Below are 25,552 nucleotides of genomic sequence, written 5' to 3' on the forward strand. Positions count from 1 at the left end.
GGGAATTTAACTACCCGTCCCTAATCCTGTCTATCAGTGCAGAGCCAGCAGGACTCAGCTAAATGACAGCTGTCACGAAGCACCTCCCCAGCTCAGCGGGAGCCGCCCCGCAGCGCAGGCAGGGCTGGCGCAGGGTGGGAGCGATGGGCCGACCCCCTTCCCAGGGGAGAGAAGGAGCTCATGGCCGAACATTGGTCAGAGCAAATGCTCAGCTCCTCATGGTTGGCTTCCCAGCCCTGCCTGGAAGCAGGGCGCTGCTGGTTCCTCGCCACTGTGTTCTTCTACCGCTTGTATCTCAGGTTTTCATATCCCTGTGAGTGACGGCCCAGGGATGTCACTGTGCCCGGCTCTGCCTGCAGCCTGCATACATGATGTCCTGCTGCCCGCCCTCCAGCAGGCAGCGGTAGGTGTGGATCTCCTGCTCCAGGCGGCACTTGATATCCAGCAGGCTCTTGTACTCCTGGTTCTGGCACTCCATCTCTGCCCGGATCTCTGCCAGCCGCTGCTCCACGCAGGAGATCTGGCTCTGCAGCTCAGTGAGGTATTTGTTGTAGCGGCATTCTGTCTCAGCCAGAGAGGACTCCAGGTTTTCTTTCTGAGCATGGAAGCAACGAAAAGGAGGATGGGTTATGCAGCTGACACAGGCAGCCTGGACTTCTTATCAAGGGATCCCACTGCAGAGCTGTCCCATTGTACCCATCCGTGCGGTTCTGCTCCTGCAGCTCTTTGCAGGGAGCTGGGGGCTGAGACAGAATCGTGCATCACTCACCATGGTCAGTTGGGCTTGCACGTTGATCTCCAGGCCCTGCAGCTGGCGTCTCAGCTCCGTGACCTGCTTGTTGCTCGACTCTATCTCCTGGCTGCTGGTGATGACCTCCAGGTTCACCTCTTCCACCTGAGGTCAGAAGGAGCGCTGTGTGCCCTGCCCATCCCACACCACAGCCCCGGACATCCGCTTGTGCTGCAGCCCCCAGGTGCTCCCAGCCCAGGCCCACATGCCCCGTGACCCTGCAGCACTGCAGCTCCTCAGCCGCCAGCAGAAGAGCGCTGCAGTGGGGCTGTGGAACCAGTCTGAGTTTCTCCTAGCTGGAACTGCTGTTGTCCACACACTGCCAGGAAGTGGAGAAGCACTGCTCTCTCACTTCTCCCTCTCCCTCAGCAGGCAGAGGGCAGAGCCGCACAGCGCACCGTACCTTGCAGGCAAACCACTGCTCCGTCTCCTTGCGGTTGCGCTCCATCAGCGTCTCATACTGACAGCGCAGCTCCTCCAGGATCTTCCTCAGGTCTGGGCCAGGACAGGCGTTGACCTCCACGCTCACATCTCCGGTCGCCTGCTTCCTCAGGGAGCTCATTTCCTGCAGGCAGCGCACACCGGGACGGTCATGTTCCCAGCTGGGGGAAGTTCCCCTCTTCCCACAGATTTCTTTAGGGTGAGGGGTATCTGACCTCCTCGTGGTTCGCCTTGAGACAGCACATCTCCTCGGTCACGGCCTCGCACTGCAGCTGTAGGTCAGCCTTGCAGCTGGCCAGCTGGTCCAGCACAGGGCGCAGATTGCAGATGTCCGCGTCCACATTCTGCCGGAGGCTGCACTCGGTCTCATACCTTAAGCACAGGAACAGGAACTCAACATGCCAGCAAAGCACTGCAAGTGCTTGAGCTGAGTGTGAGGGATGAAATTAGGACCAAGTTCTCTTGCTTCAGGCATGTGATGCTGCGGACATTGCCTTGCACAGGGATCTGTGCTTTAATACAACAGTAGGGCGGGCAGGTTTCAGCCCCACACCACCTCAGTGCCCACCCCTTCCTTCCCCTGACCCACAGCCCAGCGCAGGGCTCACTTGGCTCGGAAGTCATCAGCTGTCATCCGACTGTTGTCAATGTTCAGAAGGATTTTGTTGGTCTCCATGGCTGCACACAGGATCTGGAAAGAAAGCACAGGAAGAGATTTGGGCTGGCAGGTTCTGCCGGCTGCAGGAGGCCTGGAGGAATTGTCCACCCGGAGCACTGCAACATGGTTATTTTATAATGGTTTCGTGTTTGGGGGTTATTAATCAGTTAAATGGCAGCACAGCGGGGAGCCTGCATGGCGGGCTGCAGGACCGTCGGCTCTCTGTGAGCTGCTGCCCTCTGATCGCTGAATGCCAGCTGCCACCTCCTGCTCCTCCAGGCTGCTGCCGGGCATCGGTCTGTCCACGTGTGGAAGCGAGGCGCAAAGAAGTGTGAGACGTTTCTCGAGATGCTTTACCTGGTTCTGAAGGTCTTCAATCTCCTTGTGGAAGCAGCTGTAGTCCCGCGGCTCACAGCTGGGGCCCACCTTGGCGTACCACTCCCGGATGCGGCACTCCAGCTCGGCATTCTCGCTCTCCAGCAGCCGCACCTTGTCCAGGTAGGAGGCCAGGCGGTCATTGAGGTTCTGCATCGTTGCCTTCTCATTGTTGGCAAACAGGATCCCCTCGCCGGCCCTGCCGAAACCTCCGACGCCGCGCGCACACACGCCCCCCGTGCTGAACCCAAGGGTGGAACAGGCCCGTGGGGTCGCTCCGAAGCTGCCCCCACTCATGCTGCCGACCCCCAGCTGCTGCCCGAGCAGCGCCTCGCCCAAACTGCCGCCAGAGAAAGCCCCGGCTGCGGCCGCGACCTCGAAGGCTGCGTGCCGTCCTGCGGAGGCAGAGGAGCCCTGCATGGTGCCCGCCCGGCTGCCCGCGCTGCCCCAGGTGCCGCACTGCCGCGCGCAGCTCATGGTGCAGCCGCGCGAGCTGCGCGGGCGGTGCAGGAGCTGCTGCCGGCCTCTGGTCCCACTGCTCCCTATTTATACCGCCCCGTGGATGCTGCCGCTGGAGAAGCGCTGTTTGTTCTTCCTCCTCCCTACCTGGTAGTTCTGTGCCCGGAATATTTCCCTATGGGCGTTTGTCTCCGGCGATCCCACAACAGAAAGATGCTTTGGTTAATAGCAGCGTGTTTCAAAACTACATCAAAAATGTGACTTCCTGAATCATCAGGTCTGACTTGTGATGACAACCAAACAAGTGACACAAACAGCGACGATAACTGAGACTGCCTGGGGAACGAAGCAGCAATTACCCATGGGGGGCGAGTCCTGCTGGAGGGGATCGCTGTGGGCTGGTGCCACCACCCGGCAGAGCCTGCTCGGCCCCCTCGGGTGCAGGCGCCCGTGGTGCAGCTGCCCCAGGGGATGGGGGGGGACCCCCTGGGCAGCAGCAATGGGGTGAGGTCCCGCCAGGGCCCCTGGCGTTGCACCATGGAAATGGAGTGCACAGAAAATATGGAGCTTGAGCAGTGATGGCTCGCTGCTTCCCTTCCTCCAGCATGCACCGTGACATCCCCTTCCAGAGGAGGGACACCAGGGTATGTGTTCTGCTAGACAAAACATGCAAATATTTACCCAAAGTAAAAGAGAAAAGGATATTTCCTTTTCCTCCCAGGCACTGCAGTTAGCTATGGCTATTCGCTGCCAGGAGAGGACAGCCACAGGAGATGGTGCTCTGCGTTTCTAAAACAGAAGCATGGAGAATTTTGGGAGCAGTCTGACGCCAATCCTGGCAGCAGCACGGAGCTCCTCCAAGCACAGTTTGGGGGAAGCGTGTCCAAGAGACTACAAAAGAAAAAGGATATTCAACATATTTTTAGTCTAGGGATGCTGAATTGAGGGACGGGAGAGATAATTACAATGCTTTGTCATCCAGGTTTTTCATTTTGTTAATAATATTAATACAGCCAAGTGGTGCCTGTCACATGGCTGCTCTTCAGCATCGTCCCTGGAGTCCAACTCACCCAGACCTGTCACACGAAGGACGCGCCCGGTGCAGCCTGCTTTGGGGCATTGCCGTGCCATTCAGCCAGGTTCATTAGCCTTGGTTTTATCCTGGCACTGCAAATCCAGAAAACCTTACATGTGGTGTGGGTTGTGTGCGTCCATTTTGAACTTCAGACACAGCTGTAGGTCTCTGTAGCCAGTGATGAATACTACAACTTCTATGGAGAAGTGTTTCACTCGTGATTGTAGGGGATTTCAGTGCAATTTGTGTGTTCTTCACAGTGGTTTTTTTCCTTTTCATAATGGGAAGCTTTGACATGCATCTACACCAGGCCACACCTCAAGGCCTGCCAGCAGCTGCCGTCTTTATTTTACTAAAAGAGATTTTCATTTTTGATGGAGCAATTTGATAACGATGCTCTCCAAGTGTGTAATGGCAGCGCTGCTGGAAGTGCTCCCCAGCTGGATGCAGTGAGCTGCAGTGTGTGTGTGTGTGTGTGTGTGTGTGTGTGAGCCCAGCACAGGGTGTGTGTGTGCATACGTATGAGTGTGTGTGTGCACCTCCACTGGCACTTTGCAGCCTGCCATGCAGGACCAACAAGGAACCATTATTGCTTTAAGAAGAAATGAGGATGGAAAGGCCTCCCCTGGGTAAAGGTACTGCTCCCTCTTAATTTTGTTAAAAAATTAGAAAGAAAGGAATTGTGCTCTGGCTTCCCGTGGTGTCCCGATGCCCCACGTTCCAAAGGGGACAGGCACCCGCCGTCACTCCCAAGGGCTGCTCTGCCCCATGGAACAACCAGGCTCAAATGAGTGAGGGAAATGAGAAGGCAGGACTGGATCTCCCCTGGGAGGAGCCCTCTGTGGTCTCGGAGTGCTTTAGGACAGTTTTACCCACGCAGAATCCTTGTGCTGCTGCTTACAGGTGCTCTCTTATCTAAATGTTGACTCAGCTGTCTCTGTGAAGCTGCCCAGGAGGAGCTGCTGCCCGAGCCCTGCAGCTCATGGGGACATCAGGGCTGCAGAGCTCTGAGCACAGCACTGTGAGTCACTGCGGGCACTCCTGCATTTCTCTGGGTTTCAGTTTGGTGCTCGATGGGATGGGAACAGCAATGGCAGTTATTAACAGCTCTCCTTCCCAAGGATGAAACGTGCAGTGCAAGCACAGAGCCTTCTGCTGGGACACAATGCTGGTGCAGAGTGCAGTTGCTGTGTGCGCTTCTATAGTTCGCACTTAGTCTGGCACGTCCTTCATGTCTCTTGGTGTCCCTGCTGATGGAATATCTTTCGAAGATATTCCTGGTTTCCATTTTTTGTTTCGCTGTCCATCCAAGTTTTGCCATTGTGTGTTGAGGACTTACATCTGAATTCCTTGCTGAATTCAGTCACTGCTTTTCCTGCTCTGGCATCCTGCAGGAAATGTGGAACACTCCTGAGCAGCGTTCTGTGTCGTGGATGTGGAAATCCGTGCGCATTTCACAGATGTGAACTGTAGGTGGTATTTTCCTTCTGTGAGATGGCTGTCATATAGCACAGCAGTTATGCATGCTGAGCACAGGCTTTCATCTTTGTGATCACAGGGTTTGCAGAGCCCTGTGCTGAATTTAAGCCTTTTTACTAAAGCATACATACATGGATGAATCAGAACCATGCCTGGTGCAGTCCTCCAAGGAAACCAAATGGATTTTCTACGGACCTGGGCTCCCAGCAGCCCCCAGCAACTCCAATGCTCAGGCTGGGCCTTTCTGTGGATGGGAGGCTCTGGCACTGTGGGTCAGTGGCACAGATGGGCTCCTGTAGCCTTCCACTTGCATATACTCTGCAGTGGCTGTATTTTCCAGAACTCCGTTCTGTCTTTGGCACACATGGGGCATTCTGCAGGGAGCTCAAGCGTTCAGTAGCTGCCAACATGCACACCTGAGATAAAATCACTGTCTTCCAATGGCAAAAAATAGTACATTTTCAGCTAACTCTGGATTTCACCCTGCACCGTTGTCCATTGCTATGAAGACAACCTGAGCTGAAGTTTGTTTTCGTTTGATCTGTATTCTATTTTGAGGCAGGTGTAGCTCATGGGGTCAGATGGTTCCTATTGCTGCAAGGCCTGCAGTTCTGGCAAAGCGCGGCGCGGTGAACTCTGCCCTCTGGTTGGTGTTTCACTTCCTGCCTTCTTCTGTAATTGCTTAGCAGTCGCTCTCAGTGATGGCAGCAGCCCTCCCCCAACAGCCCCTTCCATCCTGTGCGACCCGGCAGCTCCAGGATGTGCAGGCAGGAGCCCTCCCACCCTGCGTCAGTGCCCCAGTGCTGGAATGCTGCAGGACGGATTTAGCAGGGATCTGCTGGGTGTCAGAATCATTATATACAGAGTTATGGCTGCTCACCCCCTGCAGATTAAGCAGTGGTTACTACAGAGGTATTAAACGCAGCCGTCGGCAACATTAATATAGCTGTGTAAAGCCTTGGTGCTGGGTGCCTAACGGTGTGATTTTAAGGCAGTCAAATGAGGCGGGAGGAACATTTGGATGAGGTTTGCCAGCTGATGCTTGCTCGTGTCTGTGTGCAGTGCACGTGGCAGCCACGGTCCTGCTGAGCTCTTTGGGGTTCCGCCTGCGGGAGGGAGCAGCTCCTCCTGATACTGAGCGTCAGAGAGCACAGCTTTGTGTTTGCTGGCTTCAGTCCGTTCTCATTTGGCACTTCGTCTAAAAACATCATTGCCTTTTTCTCACATCAACATGACCAGGTCACATCTCAGTTCCTGCACCCATCAGCACTGAGTTCCACAAACAAGCTGCCCGGACTCCTGCTGCTCCAGGCACGCACATCTCCTCCCACACTCCCAGCTGTGGATTTCTGGAACTTCCCTGCCGTGAGTGCCCAGCCCCTCGGCTTTGAGAGCTCCTGTGTCAGTGACGGACAAGTCTGCAGTTGCATGAATGAAAAACAAAGCTTTATTAAATGTGTACAGAGTGCACGATGGCAGCTGAACGTGGTTAAGGGTCGCTGGGGGAGAAGCAGAGGGGCGAAGCCAGCTGTGTCGGCAGCTCCGTCGGGCAGAGCCTGGGGCTGCTGTGGGTCCCACTAGCGTGTGGTCAGTGCCACCTGCTCCCGGGATGAGACCACCTTCCCGTCCTGCACCTCCTCCACGATGGTGCGCACCTGGCGCGAGGATGTAATGGCTGCAGGGAGAGGCAGAGAGGGATGGGGAGGGAGAGAAATTCCTTAAGACTCTGTCAGGTGCCACGTGGGCTGGAGAAAGACATGGGAAAGTCTGTGGGGTATCAGAACACGCAGCCTGGGACAGCCCTGCACTGGCCAAGAAGAGGGAAGCGCCCGCCTGATGGGAAGGCTCAGGAACACAAAGGGCTCACTCTATGATTTCACAGGGTAGTTCAGTTCTTTGTCTCTGTGCAGTGTGGGGGCTGCTCAGCTACAGGGTCTGTCTGGTGTGAAGCACCCCTGGGATAAAGGAACGTGGGGCATCTCCCACCCCTACAGCTTCTCCTTGTGGTTGCTTTTTATGGGGTGCTCCTGTGCTATCCTGCCTCTGCCTCACCCAGCAACGCCCTGGGGGCTGCCTTTCCCTGCATCACTTTGGCAGCTGCTCAAAGAGAAGTCTCAAAGCTGTGTGCCGTGGGCATGTGGAACAAGATGCATTCTTACCGTCTCTGCCAGAGTGTGAGGACATCGCAGAGGAGTACTGGGAAGAGATGCTGCAAGAAGAGGAGAAAACAAAAGGGAAGTTAGGGACAAACTCTTGTTGTTTCATCAGCACTGTATGCAGGCAAGAGAGGAAAGAAGAAAAGTCGTAGGAACTATGATAACATCTGCTGCACTGGGTGCCCCTGCAGGCTGAGGGACCACTGCTCCTTGCAGCAGGGAGTGCTGATACTGAGCATCCCTCCACAGGCAGCAATCAGGGAAGGAACCTTTGGGTAACTGAGCTAGGAATGCAAAGAATCACGAGGCCTGAAGGCTGCAGTCAGGATGAGGCCCCAAGCAGCACGTTAGGGACCCCCACAGCCCTTCCCACCACACTGCCCACGCAAACCCCACGCACTGGGCGTCCTCGCCCTCCAGCAGCCGGCGGTACGTGGCGATCTCCTGCTCCAGGCGGCACTTGACGTCCAGCAGCACGCGGTACTCGTGGTTCTGGCGCTCCATGTCGCAGCGCAGCTCGGCCAGCTGCTCCTCCACGCTGGTGATCAGCGCCTGCAGCTGGGCCAGCTGGGTGCCGTAGCGCGCCTCGGTGTCGGCCAGGGTGCCCTCCAGCGCCGCTTTCTGCGTGCGGAGGAGAGGACGGGCTCAGGGGGGCGGCGGGGAAGGGCCCCGGCCCCACGCCGGCAGGCAGCGGCCCCGCATACCGTGCTGAGCTGGGACTGCAGGTCGATCTCCAGGCTCTGGATGGTGCGGCGCAGCTCCGTGATCTCCGTCTTGCCGCTCTGCAGCTGCTCCGTGTTGATGGCCACCTCGCGGTTCAGCTCCTCCGTCTGCAAGAAGCCGAGCCGCGCGTCACAGCCCGGCGTGGGCACGGCCGTGCCGTGCAGCCGCGGGCGCCGAGCTCACCTTGCTGAAGAACCACTGCTCGGCGTCCCGGCGGTTCTTCTCTGCCAGGCTCTCGTACTGCTCCCGCATCTCGGCCAGGATCTTGGTGAGGTCGATGCCGGGAGCCGCGTCCATCTCCACGCTGATCTCTCCTCCCACCTGCCCGCGCAGCGCGTTCATTTCCTGGGCAAAAGGAAATGCATGATGCACACAGGAGTGACAGCCCGAATGGCAGACGGCCCCGCACCCCGTGCCTGACCCCCTCTGCCCTGGCTGCACGTTACAGCCCCAGCGGGCGCCGGCGCTGCGCCCACCTCCTCGTGGTTCTTCTTCAGGTAGGCCAGCTCCTCCTTCAGGTTCTCGATCTGCATCTCCAGGTCGGCCCTGGCCAGGGTCAGCTCGTCCAGCACCCTGCGCAGCCCGTTGATGTCGGCCTCCACGCTCAGGCGCAGGGCCTGCTCCGTCTCAAACCTGGCGACATGCACACGGTCTCAGCTTGGGTCCTGCTGATAGCAGTCCTTTTCTCTTCCCTGCCCCAGCTTGTCTATGTCTGCCAGCACCTCACACCAGGGGTGCACGCACAGCTCTCCGCAGTGCAGGACTGTCAGGACCCCGTGGCCACCAGCAGCCAGCAGGAGCTGTGGGGCAGCTCCAGGTGCAAATAGCACAGCGTGGAGCATGCTGCCCTGTCCCTTCCTTTCCCTGAGAGCTTTGCACTTACTTGGTCCTGAAGTCATCAGCTGCCAGCCTGGCATTGTCAATCTGCAGGACAATGTTGGCATTCTCAACAGTTGCAGCAAGAATCTAGGCAAAAAAAAAAAGCAGAAAAGGGAATGAAAAAGTCATTACACAATGTCGCATGCTGCTGGTGGAGATCTTGTTTGAGAGGACCAGAGTGCACCCAACTTCTGCCCCTTGGCTTGGCTTTGCACAAGGACTCTGCACAGTGTGATGCTGAGCTGCACCCCTGCCTGGCAGCATTTGCCCGTGCGGGTTGCAGCGTGCCTATGTCACCGCAGGCACTGCAAAGAGCCCAACTGGGAGGAAAAGGAGCTGAGGAGGAGCAACGGCGCCCAAATGGCTGTCATAATTACACCAAGGTGCAAATATTTGTTCTGGGATTTTGAGAAGGATTGGCCATTTAATGAGCAGTAATTTCTGTAGCCACAAGCTAATGAAATGCTCGCAGTGAGTTGTGGTGCTCCAGGGGATATCCAGAAGGAATCCAGCTGCAGATCTGGATGTCTTTGCGTCCCAGCTGCAGCAGGGGAGGAAGGCTCTGCCCAAAGAACCTCTGAACCACCGACTCCCCATGGCTGGGTTCCCCACGGTTTTTCCTTGCTCCTGTGTCTGCACCTCCCAAAGAACAAGCATCCCATGAGCCATTCCTTTCTTTGTTAACTTCTATCCACAGCCTTGCACTAAGCTAGAAACTGCAGGATCTGGCTTTAGCATCACTGCGTGTCATATTCAGCAGCAAGCAGTGCCAAGGCCACAGCGTGTCCCCGACTGCGGAGTGCTCAGTACTTATTTCCAGGCACTCTGTTTTCCCATCTCAGACCAATCACTTGCCATTTAATCTATTAAAAAGTGACTTTAATGAGGACTTTGATTTTCACAGCACCCACCTTGCTGCGCAGCTCCTCGATGGTCCGGTAGTAGGGGCTGTAGTCGCGCTCGGGGCCGGGCCCCTGCTTCTTGTACCACTCCCTGATCTTCACCTCCAGGTCGGTGTTGGCCTCCTCCAGGGCGCGCACCTTGTCCAGGTAGGCGGCCAGGCGGTCGTTGAGGTTCTGCATCGTCTCCTTCTCGCCGGCCGGGAGGATGCCATCGCCGCCCCCGAAGCCGCCCCCGAAGCCGCCCCCGAAGCCGGCCCCGAAGCCGGCCCCATAGCCGGCCCCATAGCCGCCCCCGAAGCCCCCGCCGAAGCCCCCGCCGACGCTGCCGCAGTAGCCGCCCCCATAGCCGGCGCCGAGCCCCGAGACGATGCGGGAGGAGACGGAGTAGCTGCTGGAGCCGCCGTGGACGCTGGGGGCCCGGTAGCCCGCAGCCCGGCCGCAGGACAGCCTGCTGGAGCCGCCCCCCAGGCTCTTGAGGGAGGTGGAGGAGGAGAACTGCCGGACGGTGGTGCTCATGGTGGGGCAGAGGCTGGGCACAGCGGGCTGGCAGCGCAGGCAGCAGTGCGCGCTTCCCCTGCCCGCAGCCCTTTATAGCCCACGCGGGAGGCGTTGCCGCTGCTTCTTTTTTTTTCTGATGCATTCCCGAAGATTTTCATCACTCCTAAAATCTGAGCCAACTTCCAGATTCGTCATTTTTCCTTTGTTCTGTTCACGCTTTTTGTCATATTTCACTCGAAAGCTCTTATCTCACGAAGGGCGTTTTTATGCTTCTTCCGTTTCCAAGTAAATAGGTGTGATTCAAAGGAGGAGGCTCCTTGCTCAGGGCTACATTTTAATATTCCTTTGTAGTGCTACCTCTGAAATGGATCTATTCAGGCGGTGTTTAAGTGGAGGAATTCAGCAGCTCTTCTGCTGCATCTGCCCCAGCAGCTCAGCCCCTCTGTCCCATGGGCAGCAGCCGTGCAGGGCGCAGTGCAGTGTTGTGTCCGGGGGTGGAGCGCTGGGCAGCCGGCACGGAGGTGCAGCTCTCCTCTCCTATCTGCAGGTGGGCTTTTCTCTGGCATTAAAAGGAGTTCATCCTTCAGGGCTTGCTTAATTCTTCACTTCAGAGACCACCCAGGAGGGACGGAATATGGAAAGGCAATGAGGAGGAACTGTGCCATTGTGAATTTATAAGCAGGAGCCTAGCAAGTGCTCCAGAAGGGCAGGGGATGGCTGTGAGCTGGAATAACTTAAAAACCATGAGATTCTCCAAGAGAAACTGCAGAACAGCATCCAGCAGTTGAAGGTCATAGGGAAAAGAACTACAGGTCCCTGTAAGAGCTCACAGCTGGCAGCAGCATGGCTTGTGGTGAAGCTGCTCTTTGCGTGAACGCCCCGAGCTGCTGTGACCGGGAGGACAGAGCCGTGTGGGACTGCAGCTGACAGCTCGGTGGGCGCACAGTGCGCTGCGCAGGGCGGTGGGCTCAGGGCGCTGCTGCCTGGCTGCGCTGCTGCCGCGTGCGTCACCGAGCGGAGCGGCACCGGCGGTGGTGCAGGGTGTGGAGGAGCAGGAATTTCTCATGTGTGTGCACGGTGAGCTGTCTGACTGCTCCCCGACAGGCCCCGACAGCCCCTTCCAACAGCCAAGTGTTCCTTAGATCATCTGCCAATGATGGGGGGAGAGTTTGGAAATAAGCAGCAAAGGTACATTGCTGAGTGGCTCCGGGTGATGCAATTCCTTCTCTTGTGTGAGGAAAGCAGCATGGGGAGGGGGTGTGTGAAATGTTCCCTTGGACTCCAATTCCTTGGGACTGGACACAGTGTGGGGGCAGGGGGGGCAGCGACACGGCCCCAAGGAGCACATCCCTCCCCATTGCCATCTGTACTCAGTGACACCAGCAGAAGTTCCTGCAGAACCACGTGTTGACCAGCAGAGCCCTCCAGGAGAGCAGCTCTGCTGTGCCCTCTGTGCCCGTCCCAGCACAGCTTTCTTTGCATGGAATTGCCTCCCTTTCATCTCTCGTTTAACCGCTGCGAGTGCCGTCAGAACACACACAGCTCAAATATCTGTGATGCTTTGATACTGCCACACGGCAGCAATTAAAATGATGAGCTGTTAATTAAGATGTAAGACAACAAATTAACAATTCTAAGACATTTTTAATGCGATCTCCATCACACACAGCCGCAATGACTGTGCACTCTCCTTTGAAGGAAAGGCCAACTATTAACAAGTCAGATTCCCATACATACTGTGAGCCCATTTCTTACACATTTCTGACCCCAAAATGCCCATTCTGTGGCATCACAGCAGTTTCACTGCAGCACACTGCTGTTCAGGTGTGCACTTCTGTCCAAGTGCAGGAGGAGAGCAGAGGTGGAAGAAGCAGCTCCGACTACAGCAGATCTGGGAGCCAGAACTGCAGGACCAAAGCGCATCTCCTTCATCTGTCCTGGAACCACGCGACTTCAATGGGCTCATAAGAGATCAAATTACTGTGCAGAGCTTCCATAAAAGGTTGCAAAGCCACACCTTCATTTCTGCTTCCAAAGTGGTCTTTTGTGTCAGAGGATTTCAGCGCTGGGGAAGTCAGAGTGCCTTTTGGAACCCCAGCGCACGGCCAGGCGTGCCTGGAGCTGCCTCCTGCTCCACAGCTCTGCGGGGTCAGTGCTGCTTATTGCTGCTTGAGGTGGGACAGCCGACATCTGCTTTCCACGCCTTCCTCACAATTTGCAGTAGCGGGTGTAATTAAAACGGGATTTTGTTAGCAAGCCATTGTTTGCTGTTCCTATAGCTGCAGGGGCGTGCTTCACTTTTCTGGGAGAAACGACGTGCAGCTCCTCTGGCAGTGCTCTGCCAGGGGCAATTGGGATCCTCATGGGGTGGTGAGTGGGGCTGTGTCTGTGCCACCCCCCTGCTGCAGCCCCGCCGAACCCACCCAGTGCAGGGCAGCTCTGCAGGCTGCACAGCGGCATCCCTCAGTGCTTTGGTACATCAGAACTGTCTCATCTCCCCATGGATGCTTGTTGAAAGGGGTCTTAAAACTGCATGGCCAGCTCTCTGTTCTTACATACAGTGAATAGCACTTTTCTGAGTCATCTCTGTGATTCTGTGAATTATGAGGTCATGTGGCAGAATGCAGCCAAGAATGTGAGCTGCTTTCCAGGAACAGGCAGGGCTGCGGGCAGTGCCTCGCAGGAGGGCCCTCAACCACCTGCAGGGGCTGTGCCCATTTGGACTCCGTATTTCCAGAGGGGCGTCACCCCCTGCACCCCAAGCCCTCCTTTGACAGCCCCCCCACTGGCTGCACTGCACAGGGTGCTCACCAGAGCCCCGCGTCCAGCAGGTGAATAAATGAGAGGCCCAGCCAAGCAGTGAGACGGGGCACAGGTGTGCACGAATGCCAGAAGCTTTATTTGATGCCCACACTCAGCAGGGTGCTTAGAGAAGGGGGGTGGGCTGCAGCGGTGTGGCACGAAGCGAAGCTGTGGGAGCGGAGCGCTCAGAGAGCAGCCTGTGTGATCTGCTCACGGGAGGAGATCACCTTCCCGTCCTGCACCTCCTCGAAGATGGTGCGGATCTGGCGTGTGGTCACGGGCCCTGCAAGGGGAGAAGGAAGTGTTCCATATGGCGGTGCTGTGCCATGGGTTTGCTCTTAACCCACACCTTAACAATTGTTATTACAGTTCCTCTACACTGATAATCGTCTAAAACACATTTTTGGTATATTAGGAGAACAATTCCTGCCAATTCACACTTTGAAAATGTCATAAAATAGTAATTGCATTAAGGTAGAGAGCATGGGACTATGGCAGGAAGGTGCTATGAGTGCAGTCTGTGCGTCAGACGTAGGGGTCCTCACCTTCTTTCACAGGCTGCGAGGCGTAGTGGGAGGTCATGCTGCAGGGGGAAATGAAATAAGGTCAAAAATGGAAAAAAGAGAGCAGACACTGAGACAAAGCCATTATTTAAAGCCCTGCCTTCTCTTCTTGTACCAGAATATGCTTATAAGGCCTTCAGGAAACCATTCTGTGTTATGTTAAGAGAAAGACAGTGCTGGGGTGGTGTGTGCCGGGGATCGGAGCAAGGTGGCAGTCCATTCCCAGCAGTGCCTGCTCCCTGTCCTGAGGTGCACAGCACTGCGGGGCCCCCACTGTGCAGCAGCAGCAGCAGAAAGGGACACCCCGTGCATGCTCAGCATCAGGGCATGGGCACAGGGAACACAGAGCTTCACTGCCCCTTCCCACATCCCATCGCCTCCCACTGTGCTGCCACACGAAACCCCACGCACTGGGCGTCCTCGCCCTCCAGCAGCCGGCGGTACGTGGCGATCTCCTGCTCCAGGCGGCACTTGACGTCCAGCAGCACGCGGTACTCGTGGTTCTGGCGCTCCATGTCGCAGCGCAGCTCGGCCAGCTGCTCCTCCACGCTGGTGATCAGCGCCTGCAGCTGGGCCAGCTGGGTGCCGTAGCGCGCCTCGGTGTCGGCCAGGGTGCCCTCCAGCGCCGCTTTCTGCGTGCGGAGGAGAGGACGGGCTCAGGGGGGCGGCGGGGAAGGGCCCCGGCCCCACGCCGGCAGGCAGCGGCCCCGCATACCGTGCTGAGCTGGGACTGCAGGTCGATCTCCAGGCTCTGGATGGTGCGGCGCAGCTCCGTGATCTCCGTCTTGCCGCTCTGCAGCTGCTCCGTGTTGATGGCCACCTCGCGGTTCAGCTCCTCCGTCTGCAAGAAGCCGAGCCGCGCGTCACAGCCCGGCGTGGGCACGGCCGTGCCGTGCAGCCGCGGGCGCCGAGCTCACCTTGCTGAAGAACCACTGCTCGGCGTCCCGGCGGTTCTTCTCTGCCAGGCTCTCGTACTGCTCCCGCATCTCGGCCAGGATCTTGGTGAGGTCGATGCCGGGAGCCGCGTCCATCTCCACGCTGATCTCTCCTCCCACCTGCCCGCGCAGCGCGTTCATTTCCTGGGCAAAAGGAAATGCATGATGCACACAGGAGTGACAGCCCGAATGGCAGACGGCCCCGCGCCCCGTGCCTGACCCCCTCTGCCCTGGCTGCACGTTACAGCCCCAGCGGGCGCCGGCGCTGCGCCCACCTCCTCGTGGTTCTTCTTCAGGTAGGCCAGCTCCTCCTTCAGGTTCTCGATCTGCATCTCCAGGTCGGCCCTGGCCAGGGTCAGCTCGTCCAGCACCCTGCGCAGCCCGTTGATGTCGGCCTCCACGCTCAGGCGCAGGGCCTGCTCCGTCTCAAACCTGGCGACACAACAGAGGGACAAGGTGTGCTGAGATCACATCTGGTCGGGCAGAGCCCCTTGGCTGCTGCTCACATCGCACACTGTGCACAGTGTCACAGCTGGCAGAGCAGTGTCACTTGAGCCCACAGCACAGCCTTGCTCATTACTGGGCCTTGGTAATGCTCTGAGCTGTGTGCATGGAAGGTGGAGGCACAGCAGAAGCCCAGTGCTAACACAAGCAATAGTGAAGGTATGGAGTGCCTACAGGATTTAGGTAACTGGCTGCTTTGGAAATCACATCTTCATTTTGAGGGCTTTGTTTCCAAGCTGCCTTTCTGGGTCTGGGATGGGAATTTTCTCCCACTTTTCATCAAACACCTCTGCAGACCTTGTTCCCTTTTTCCAGGAGATGTGACTTACTTGGTCCTGAAGTCATCAGCTGTCAGCCTGGCATTGTCAATCTGCAGCAGGAGGTTGGCATTGTCAACGGTGGCCCCCAGGACCTGGAGGAGGGAGGATGAAAAGAAAGCAATGGATGAGCATCAGAACCCAGGGAGCAACGCACACTGAGGCTGTGGGGACAGAGACAGTTCTGGGGCAGCCTGGGGCTTTCCAAAACCTCTGTGACCTCAGTTTCCAACATTCCATCACTAAGTATTTCAAAAGGCAGCACAGGAGTCATGTCAGATGTGAGATGAGATAACAGCACTGGTTCCCATGCCCCAGGGCACACGGTGGTTGTGCAAGGGTCAAGCAGGAATTACTGCTCCCACCCCAGCACACAGCAGCTCTGCTGGTAGGCCGACAGGTCAGCAGGGAGCTCCTGCATGGCAAACTTGGTGCCCTTTGGTCCTGGGATGGATTTGATTTGTTGACTGCAGAAATGGAGGAGACTGCAGAGAACAGGTGCCTACAGCCTCTGATGTTTGTATTACAAATATAGGAGCAAAGAATGCACGCTGGGAGAAAACTGGAGGCAGAGTTTGGGAGAACATTAGCTCTGGTGCAAAGGAGACAGAGAGGAAGGGGTTTCCTGCATCCCATGCCAGCATCCCTGCATCTCTGCTGCGCACGGCCTTCCCTGGAACAGGGAACAGCAGTCTGCAAAGTCTGTGACCAAGTGTTTACAAATACCACCTTCATGTTTACAAATCTCACAGCAGTGTTTACAAATATCACCGCAGTGCTTCACAGTTTGCAGACACCTACAACCTTCCCAAGTATTGGCTTAAAAGGATCAAAAAAAGGCACATTATCAAAGCAGACTTGTCCCTAATTCTTCATTTTTGCGTTATCTTCTTTTACATCGGTTTCTTCCAGTGAAAATTATCTGTATTTGCATCTAGAAGAATGCAATCAGAACTGACTGGTATTGAGAAATCTGTGAATTTCCATCCAGACACTGCACAGGTTATGTGAGATGCTCTCACCGTTGGTGCTCACTAATGAGAGGCGGCATCCTGCTTAACATCTGATTGGGTGTCCCACCGTGTGCACCACCGCACCCACCTTGCTGCGCAGCTCCTCGATGGTCCGGTAGTAGGGGCTGTAGTCGCGCTCGGGGCCGGGCCCCTGCTTCTTGTACCACTCCCTGATCTTCACCTCCAGGTCGGTGTTGGCCTCCTCCAGGGCGCGCACCTTGTCCAGGTAGGCGGCCAGGCGGTCGTTGAGGTTCTGCATCGTCTCCTTCTCGCCGGCCGGGAGGATGCCATCGCCGCCCCCGAAGCCGCCCCCGAAGCCGCCCCCGAAGCCGGCCCCGAAGCCGGCCCCATAGCCGGCCCCATAGCCGCCCCCGAAGCCCCCGCCGAAGCCCCCGCCGACGCTGCCGCAGTAGCCGCCCCCATAGCCGGCGCCGAGCCCCGAGACGATGCGGGAGGAGACGGAGTAGCTGCTGGAGCCGCCGTGGACGCTGGGGGCCCGGTAGCCCGCAGCCCGGCCGCAGGACAGCCTGCTGGAGCCGCCCCCCAGGCTCTTGAGGGAGGTGGAGGAGGAGAACTGCCGGACGGTGGTGCTCATGGTGGGGCAGAGGCTGGGCACAGCGGGCTGGCAGCGCAGGCAGCAGTGCGCGCTTCCCCTGCCCGCAGCCCTTTATAGCCCACGCGGGAGGCGTTGCCGCTGCTTTTCGTCACCCCTGACACTCGCAGCCAAATTCCAGAATCATCACTTTTCTCGCCCCTGTTTCACATCTTTTGTCACTTCCCACCAGCATCGCTGAGGCACACCGGGATCTGCTCTTTCCGCTTTCGTTCCCAGCACGGCTGTGATTCAGGACGGAGGCTCCTCGCTCAGGGCTACGTTTTAGCATTTCAGTATTGCACCTGAGACGTGGAGGTGCTCGCTCCAACTCCACCCTGCGCTGCTTCATGAAGCAACAAGTGAATCCCCTGTGACACTGTCCACGAGCACCCGATATCCTTAAGATCTACACATTTATCTATTTGCTTTTTTAAAGTGCCCGAAGCCAACATAAGCTGCTGACTTAGGAGCTCTGAGCATCCATTATTTGTATGTAGGGCTGAGCCAAAGCCAGATGGAAACCTTCCAGCCAGGACCTCTATCCAGGACAAGCACAGACCTGGCGGTACTTTGTACTGATACTGCATTTGGCAGAACCCTGTAATTCAAAAGAGAAGAAACTGCAGTGGTTTCTGCTGACGTAGCGGTGTAGGGCGAATCTCTGAAGAGGTCGGAAAGTCCCCACAGCGATGGGTTTCGGTCGCTTAAGGTGCAGATGCTCACTGCTTCCTGGTGGCACCTGGGTCATGGCTTCAGACCTGACTGCTTTCCTGCAGCGCCTTCAGCAGCAGCTGTGGCTTCTGCAAAGTTTGTAGAATCGGGAATGCTTGTGCCTCCATTCCCTCTGTCTCACTGCTGTGGCAAGGTGTGATGCTCAGGCAGATGAGGTCAGATAAAGAGAACTGGAATTGCATTAGATACCCCCTGCCAGGACATGTTAGACACAGTTACCAGTGCAAAGAATGCAATCGGCCCTTAGCTGTGCTTGTGCCTCATACGGGGCAGTGTTTTGCTGCGAGGCAGCAATGCTGAACTCCTCGGGGCAGCACTGCCTGCATGGGGTGCGTGGGGGCACACAGGGAGCGGCGCAGAGCAGAACCCCGCAGCCACTGGGAATGGGGGCTGAGCAGCACCGCCCGGAGCCGTGGGGGACGGGGCCACACCTGCACCAATACAGAGAGACTGGGCGCTGTGGCTGTAGCAATGTGGCTGGACGGGTATTAGCCTGAAAGGCGGCAGAGAAGCAGGAAGGGAGACACTGCGCCGTTGTATTCTTTGCTTGGAAAAAAACAATCCCTTCAGTGATGCGGCGCCAGGTGTTGCAGTATGCAGTGGAAAATCGCACACCCAAGCTGCTGGCCTGGCTGGCTCCAGAGATGTCATCTGCGGATAAGAGAAGTGATTCTTGCTTTTAGCAGAGGTTCCTGTGAGGCAGCAATGGAGTTATGGGGATTAGGCAGCTTTTGTACTTCTCTCCCGCGGTGATCTCCTTCCTTCCCGGGGCCCCTCTGGCTGTTTTCACATTCTAAAGAACTTAACTGATTTTGGAGCTGCTAAAATGTTCCCAGAGCCTCACCCTCAGTAATTCGGGGTGCCTCCTTCCTTTCATCTATTCCCTGAAGATCACAACAGCAACAACACCGAGCTGCATCCGTGGTGCACCTCAAGGCCTTCGCAGGGAGTTGCTCTGTCCCGCAGCAGCAGAGGGCGGTGAGACGGAGCAGCCTGGCCGGGGCCAGTGCAGGACCCTCAGCTGAGGGCTCTGCTCTGCAGAACAGCCTTGGGGCTCATTTGCTCCGGATTTGTGTTTTGATTCTCCACACCGCACACTCTGCAAATTGGGATGGCAGTGCCACGTCCCTCTCAGAGCCGGGGCCTGGCAGCAGCAGAGCACAGAGGAGCGCACCGCAGCCCAGGCAGATGCGTGGCTCTGACCCCGCTCTGGCACGCTGCCCTCTGGCAAACAGGGGGGTCGGCGTTTCCCAGCAGCGCCGGTGGCACAGCGCCGTGTGGGAGCCGCGCTCCTCGGCCACCCCTGCGCTGAGCCGTGCAGCTGTGCTGGCTTTGCTCACGCTGCGGCTCCCAGCAAACACTTCGTGCCGTGAGCGATTCCCACGTCGGCCCCGAGCCCCGGCGCTGGGCAGACCCTGCGCTGAGCTCTGCCTGCGCACTCAGTGCCCCACCGCATCCCAAACCCGAAGGTGACAACCGCCACAAAGAGTCAAAACTCTGCCACAGCCCCACGGGCAGAAAGACCCGAAATAGGGGCCTTCGTTCGATACCATCGGAATACAGAAGTTCAGCCCACATTTAACCCCGCTGCTGCCCCGGCTGACTCTCACGGAATCCCCTCGCAGCCGCAGCCCCCAGCGCTGCCCTCCCCAGCTCGTGGTGGAAGAATTCTGCCTCCCAGGCGCTCCTGAGACACCCACGGTAAATTCCCCTGCGATAAAAATACATCACAACATTCGGGAGACGCCGTCGGCGCCCGTTCCAGCCAGAGGCGCGCCGCAGATGCTATCTGTGCCGCAGGTGTGCGGCGTGGGATGGGGCTGAGCTGCAGCAGGGACAGCCGGTGCTGAGGGCTGCGGTGAAAGGCCGGGGTCAGCGTGCTGCGCTTGCCTCAGACAATAGCACTTAATTGAGCTTTTAATGTAATGAATGAGAGCTAATTAGGAATCATTGTGTTTCCCCTATGGGCCAGCTTCTCCTAAGTGCAATTCACAGCACTTCACAGCTCTGTAGGAAGTGCTGAAGGACGCGGGGCTGGGAAAGCTGCGTGGAAGAGACGGGCTGTGCTCTGCTGGCAGCTCTGCTCCGTAGGGCTGAACAGCACCAGGATGGGTAACAAATACATCAAGGCGTGGAGTGAAATGCACTGCCTTTCTTTTTATCTCGGCTGCTGATTCTTTATCATCTGCGAGGACATGTCCTGACAGCCCCCACACATTATCTGGAAAAAAGCATTCTTAGGTTTGTTACCATGAAAGGAATCTTCATGGTCTGTGTGCAGTGGAAACTCCCTCCTGGGCAGACCCGGGGCGTTCAGCCGGCAGGCAGGAGCTGGGAGAGGGGCGCTGGCAATGAGAGATGAGCGGTGGGCGATGGGCAATGAGTGATGCTCGAGGCCACCCAGCTGCTCCCAGCGTGCTGACAGCAGGATGGAGCAGGTTACAGGCAGCAGTGGGACCAGCAGGGCGAGGGGCTGATGGGAGGGGGTCACGGGGGTGACTTTCAGGAAGGAAGTCTGTAGCACGAGAGTGGTGAGGCACAGAGAAGCTCTGTGCTGGAGGTGCTCACGAGCAGGCTGGATGCGGCCCTGGGCAGCCTGCTGTGCTCCGCTGGTGCCCCTGAAGGCGCTGCGGTGCCGCCCCAGCCCCGCTCAGCTCGCACTTAGGGCAGCAGCCGCACGCAGAGCATCCCAAGGCCGGGGATTCCCTGGTGCAGAGCCCAGAGCTCTTCCTGGGAATTCCTTCGTGCTGCAGTCAGGGGCACGGCCGGGACTTGGCAAGGGAGAGGCAGGACGACAAAACCGAGTTTGTGTTACCCCAGACAAGAGGATGCTCTTTGTGTCTGAGAAGAGCCAAACTCTCAGGCTATCACAAAGTGTTTCAGCTCTATTTTCCCCAACTTTCGGAGTTTTTTCAGGATCTGTTTTCCAGGCAGCGAGAGGCTCTTGCATTTCCTCACCTTCGTCTTGGCAGCGTGCAAACGCGATCACGCCCCGTCTGTAAACCCCTCACCCCGGCACGCAGCACGGAGCTGCGCGCATTCTTTCCTACGCTGACCGCGGGCAGAGAGCGGCCGCTCTCACTCCTTGCCCACGGCGCTGCGCTCGGGCGGCTGTGAGCCCCGAGCTGCGGGCGCTGCGTTCCCGAGGCTCTCGCCAGGGGAGCCCCAATCCTCGCAGGGCGCTGGCTGTGATCCCGGCCCCTTGCAGGGGGCTGCGGCCGTGCGCTCCGAGCCGTCAGCCCCGCCCCGCCGCCCCTGGGTGCTGCCGGCCCCCCCTATCAGCGGGCTCTGGGTTGCCTCCAGCTCGCCGGCTCGGCGCACGCCTCGCAGCCCTTAATGGTTTTCTGTGCGGCGTTCAAAGCGAAGGGCCGCGGGCGGCTGTCTGGCACAGGGCTGGGATCTGCCCGGGCCCGGCACCGCGCTTGGCGCTGTGCTCCTCTCGCCTGGAGCGCGGCCGATCCTCCCGATAAGCAACAGTAATTATCAGCCTCTTCTTCGCATCAGCTCTTTCCCGTTTTTTTTTTTTGTTTTTGTTTTTTTTTTTTTCATTATCATTTATTTGATTTTTTAAAAATCCAAATAGCTGCGCTCAGCCACTGCAGGGAAGTGAACCCTCGGGGTAACCCCTCAGCCCGGCATCCCCAGCCGCGAGCTGCCGGCCCGGCGCCGCCCTGAGAGCTCCCGGCGGCGGTGGCGGCGGTGTCCCCGGGCGGGGGGGGCACACGAAGCGGGGAGAGATGCGCTGGGCTCCGGGACGCGCTGGGACGGGGACGGGTCCTCCCGCAGGGACCCGCTGGGACCCGAGAGACCCGCAGCGACCCCTGAGCCCAACGGCGACGCGCTGATGAGCGCTTCCCAACCCCGCGGGGACGCGCCGGGCGCTGCCGGAGGCACAAACGCTGCCCACGGGCGCCCTCCGCTGGCGGCGGAGCGGGACGGGAACGGGGCGGGGTGCGGCGGGGCGGGGCGGCGGCGGCCGCGGGGAGCGGCGCGGGGGAGTCGGGGGTGCAGCAGCGTGGAGCTGCTCTGGAGCTCACAGGGCTGCGGTGCGGACAGCGCTGTGCGGGGGTACTGCAGTGCGGGCAGCCGTTCCCTGTCTGCGGCCCTCAAGTGCTCGCGGTGCGGGCGCGCTGCGTGCAGCTCCTGCAGCCGGCACCCCGCAGACGTCGGGCGCGGAGCCCCGCACGCACCTCGTGCTGCTCCAGGTCGGGCTCAGCGTCCCGGAGCGGGGGCTGCGCCGGTGCCCGGCTGACAGAGCTGAGCCCGTGTCGGGCGGAGAGGGGAGGGGACGGCACGGATATGTGTGAGCGGTGCACACGTATGTGCAAGAACGTGAACGCACGTCTGCGGGCAGCTCTGAGTCGGTTCTGTGGCTGCGCCTCTGCCCTGCCACAGCCCCCGACCCGCCCCAGCCCTTCCCGCTGGGACGCCCCTCACGTTGACCCCGGCTCCCTGCCAGGCCCGAGGCCGCCCGGCCCACCGCCGTACTGCCGCACAGCCGGCCGTGGCCAAACACCGGCCGCAGCGCAGCGCTGAGAGGCGCTTCGGCACCTGCTGGCTCAGGGCTGTGCGAAACGCGGCCGCGTGACACCGTCCGGGGCTGTGTCTGAGAGCGGGCTGGGAGAGGGAAGCTTGGGGGTGCTGGAGGGATGCGAGGGTCGCATCACAGCGCGTCCCCTGCGCGGCCCGAGCCGTCCGCAGAGCCGGGGAACGGCGTTCCCTGCGCCCGGTGGCACTGCGGGACAGAGCCGGGCTCGGTGCCCGAGGTGCGGGCAGCACGGGGAGCTCGGCCCCACGGGGTGAGCGGCCGCGGGACAGGGGGGCTCTACGCTGCAGCGGGGTGCAGCCCCGCACTCTGCGCGTTCCCATTCACGCCGCGTGTCCCCACCCGCCCCGCGGCCCCGTGAGTCACCGCGGCGCGTTCCTGGGGCAGGAGGGGACGGGTCCGTGCGTCACCCGCTCGCTCCCACGCCCGCGGCTGGGGCTCGGCTCCACGCTGCAACTCGCCCGGCGGTAATTACAGAGGACTTCAGAGGGTTTGCATTCCTCCCGGCCCACGCCTGGGAAACAGCTTTCACCATCAGCCAGAGCCTGAGAAACAGCTCTCTGCCCGCACTGCTGCGCCCGAGGAGCTCGGTGGGCAGACCGGCCCCATCGGCCCCGGTTTGGGCTCACCTGCACTGCGGGCAGAACCAGCCCAGTGCTGCTGCCCGGGGGTCCCACAGCTCCGGGGGGCTCGTGCCTGCCCTGTCCCTGTGTGGTGCCAAGCAGGTCCATCCACCGGCACAGCTGGGCTCTGAGCAGCCAAACCCATGGGCTCACAACATGTGGGTCTCAGTGACACAGAGCTGCGGGCTTCACACTGGTGTCCCCAGGAGATCGGAGCATCACAAGTGGCTGCGTTGGGCCAAGGAGGTCCTTCAGCCCTCGCCCTATTTGGCATGGGTTGGCTCCACAGTGGCTGCCCCGTGCCCAGGCCTGTGGTGGGAGAGAGAGAAGTGGGATGTGCTGAGGGGTCAGAAACGAGCAGGGTGTCAGCATTCCCCCCACTGTACACAAGGGCAGGACTCACTGAGCACCATCAGACATGTGCCAGCCCTCCTGGTGCTAAACCAGCAGAGAAGGCTCTGCATCTCTCCTGTTGCCTGAGCCTCACCATATCCCTGTGATCCTGGAGAGCCGTGGGCAGCCCTGGCCCAGCTTCATTGCACTGCTCCACTGACCTCCAGCCACCACCCTGCTTCCCACCCTGTGCTGGGGACACCGTGGGACTGCCATCCTGACCAGCATGTGCCGCAGCGCTGAGCAACAGCAAAAGCTGCTGCAGGAATGTGAGCTTCACTGCAGTGAGGCCCTGCACCCAGCAGCAGTCCCAGGCTCATCTGTGAGCCCTGGGATGTGGTTGACAGCAGCCAGGCCAGCACGGCATGTGGCACAGCCCGGCAGTGAGCCCACCCCCTGCAGCCCAGGGCAGGAGCTGGGCACTGTGCAGCGCAGCCATGGCGCAGAGCACAGCCGTTGTGCCCACACCGTGGCCGTGCTGCAGCCATGCATGGGACGCGGTTCCCACAGCCGCTGCTGCTCCACACTCAGACCACAGCTCCATGCCCGCATCCCTCCCCCCTCCTCTGACGTTACGGGGACCCCAAATGGCATTCAGAACATCCGCGGGGGCTCTGCAGGGTGCAAGGGGGGACCGCCTTGGCCTCCAGCGTCTCCCGGGAGCTGCTGGGAACGTGGCACCAGCGCAGCGCCCAGCCCGGCTGTTTTGCAATCAGAGGTGCAGGCGGTTCCCGGCACGCCCGGCTGGCGGCGGGGCGGCGGCGCTGACACAGCGATGGGAACACGCCGGGGGGCCCCCGCCTCTCTGCTCCCCGCCCTGGGCATGCCGTGGCAGGGCACGGCCACGTCCCCGAAATGGCTGCCGGCTGAGTGCAGCTGGAGCCCCCCGACCCAGGGGTCTGCCGGGCAGCCCCTGCCCTGGGCTGCGAGTCAATGGGCTCAGCGTGGGGCCCCGGCCTGAGGAAGCTCCCAGCGTGTGTTTGATGCTGCTCCTGGATAGGCTGCAGCCAGGGTCTGAAAGGAAAGGTTGAGATCCACATGGAGCCCGTCCTGGAGCAGGGTGATGCAGAGCGCAGAGCTGGGCAGGGTTTGCACACTGCGGTGCTGCTGTGGGGAGCAGCCGACCTCATGGGTTTCACCTGCTGCCAACCCAGGGGGGTCCTGGTGAGCGTGGGGCTGAGACCGTGGTGGAAAGGCAGCAGCGTTGTCGTGGTGTGGCTGTCGGTGCAGCCTGGAGCTGGCTGTTGGGAGAGCTGTGCCCATGGCAGATGTGCAGCTCAGCACGACAGCAGTCCCCATCTGGGGTTTGGGGCCTGATGCAGGCACCGGCTCGAGCGCCAGCAGAAGGGCAGCAGGAGATCTGGGGCCTGCAGGGGTGGCACTGTGCTCACTGACTTCTCCCAGCCAAAAGCAGGGACAGCGGCCGGGCTTTGGCCAGCCTCCACACGGCCCACGAAAGTTCCCCGTTCCTCTTCCAGGCCGGCACGCACTGCTGGCTGAGATCAGGGCTCCATGGCAGAGCACACGGCTGCTGCCGTGCCCCGAGCCGGAGCGCACAAGGGACGGAGCCGCGGGACACGGCAGCACGGGACCGCGCCGCCCCCACGGCCCGGGCACGGGGAGCACGCGGCGCTGCTGCCGCTCCCTCGGCCGGCAGGGCGGTGGCCGCGTTGTGTAAGCGGCCGATCCCCGCGGCGCCGGGCCGTGCCGGGACGGGGCTGCGCGGAAGGCGCTGGCGGGCGGCCCGTGTTTGGCCCTCGGGGAGTTGCTGCGTGTAGGCAGCGCCCAGCAGGGAGGGGCCGCGGGGCTGGGCGCCCGTTCCCGCACACACCTCGTGGGTTTTGCCTCGTAAGGGAAACGCGAAGTGGGGCGAAGCAGGTGCTGACTTCGGCTGCCTGGCCCCGGCCCCCAGCTCAGTCAGCAGAGCCGGGCTGTGGCACTCTGCCAGGCGCTGCCACCTCCGCCGCTGCCGTTGCTGCTGCACGCACCCCCAGCAGCCCCGCTCCCCCCTCCCCTGCTCAGCACTCCGGCACCTCGCTCCCATTTCCCTGCGTGATCTTTGAGGTCCCTTCTGATCCAGGCCGTTCCATGAGG

The 25,552-nt window shown here is 59.5% G+C and overlaps 3 protein-coding genes across 3 annotated transcripts; all 3 read right to left on the bottom strand.

Moving 5' to 3' along the window:
- Positions 1-191: 191 nt before the first annotated feature.
- On the bottom strand, positions 192-2,878 carry LOC116233703 (keratin, type I cytoskeletal 19-like). The gene is made up of 6 exons (XM_031600765.2): positions 2,247-2,878; positions 1,840-1,922; positions 1,447-1,603; positions 1,194-1,355; positions 770-895; positions 192-595 (listed from the first exon to the last, which is right to left on the bottom strand). The coding sequence occupies exons 1-6, from the start codon at positions 2,739-2,741 to the stop codon at positions 335-337; spliced, it is 1,284 nt and encodes a 427-aa protein (XP_031456625.1). The 5' UTR covers positions 2,742-2,878; the 3' UTR covers positions 192-334.
- Positions 2,879-6,701: 3,823 nt separating this feature from the next.
- Positions 6,702-10,667, bottom strand: LOC116233661 (keratin, type I cytoskeletal 14). The gene is made up of 8 exons (XM_090124851.1): positions 9,947-10,667; positions 9,040-9,122; positions 8,633-8,789; positions 8,340-8,501; positions 8,138-8,263; positions 7,834-8,054; positions 7,437-7,486; positions 6,702-6,952 (listed from the first exon to the last, which is right to left on the bottom strand). Exons 1-8 carry the CDS (start codon positions 10,451-10,453, stop codon positions 6,855-6,857), a joined length of 1,404 nt encoding a protein of 467 aa, XP_089980977.1. The 5' UTR covers positions 10,454-10,667; the 3' UTR covers positions 6,702-6,854.
- Positions 10,668-13,313: 2,646 nt separating this feature from the next.
- LOC149914992 (keratin, type I cytoskeletal 14-like) lies at positions 13,314-17,235 on the bottom strand. The gene is made up of 8 exons (XM_090124852.1): positions 16,658-17,235; positions 15,569-15,651; positions 15,011-15,167; positions 14,718-14,879; positions 14,516-14,641; positions 14,212-14,432; positions 13,783-13,820; positions 13,314-13,520 (listed from the first exon to the last, which is right to left on the bottom strand). Exons 1-8 carry the CDS (start codon positions 17,162-17,164, stop codon positions 13,423-13,425), a joined length of 1,392 nt encoding a protein of 463 aa, XP_089980978.1. The 5' UTR covers positions 17,165-17,235; the 3' UTR covers positions 13,314-13,422.
- Positions 17,236-25,552: the final 8,317 nt, after the last annotated feature.

Source organism: Phasianus colchicus, chromosome 26, assembly GCF_987193195.1.
Source record: "Phasianus colchicus chromosome 26, bPhaCol1.hap1.1, whole genome shotgun sequence".
Classification (NCBI taxonomy): Eukaryota; Metazoa; Chordata; class Aves; order Galliformes; family Phasianidae; genus Phasianus; species Phasianus colchicus.

Coding starts and splice junctions, on each gene's coding strand:
- LOC116233661 (XM_090124851.1), bottom strand. CDS start 10,453: ATGAGCACCACCGTCCGGCAGTTCTCCTCCTCCACCTCCCTCAAGAGC. Junction 8,790..9,039: donor GCTGATGACTTCAGGACCAA/GTAAGTGCAAAG, acceptor GCATGTCGCCAG/GTTTGAGACGGAGCAGGCCC. Junction 6,953..7,436: donor CTCACACTCTGGCAGAGACG/GTAAGAATGCAT, acceptor CTCTCCCTGCAG/CCATTACATCCTCGCGCCAG.
- LOC116233703 (XM_031600765.2), bottom strand. CDS start 2,741: ATGAGCTGCGCGCGGCAGTGCGGCACCTGGGGCAGCGCGGGCAGCCGG. Junction 896..1,193: donor AGCAGTGGTTTGCCTGCAAG/GTACGGTGCGCT, acceptor TTCTGACCTCAG/GTGGAAGAGGTGAACCTGGA. Junction 596..769: donor TGCAAGCCCAACTGACCATG/GTGAGTGATGCA, acceptor TTCCATGCTCAG/AAAGAAAACCTGGAGTCCTC.
- LOC149914992 (XM_090124852.1), bottom strand. CDS start 17,164: ATGAGCACCACCGTCCGGCAGTTCTCCTCCTCCACCTCCCTCAAGAGC. Junction 14,642..14,717: donor AGCAGTGGTTCTTCAGCAAG/GTGAGCTCGGCG, acceptor GGCTTCTTGCAG/ACGGAGGAGCTGAACCGCGA. Junction 13,521..13,782: donor CTCGCAGCCTGTGAAAGAAG/GTGAGGACCCCT, acceptor CTCCCCTTGCAG/GGCCCGTGACCACACGCCAG.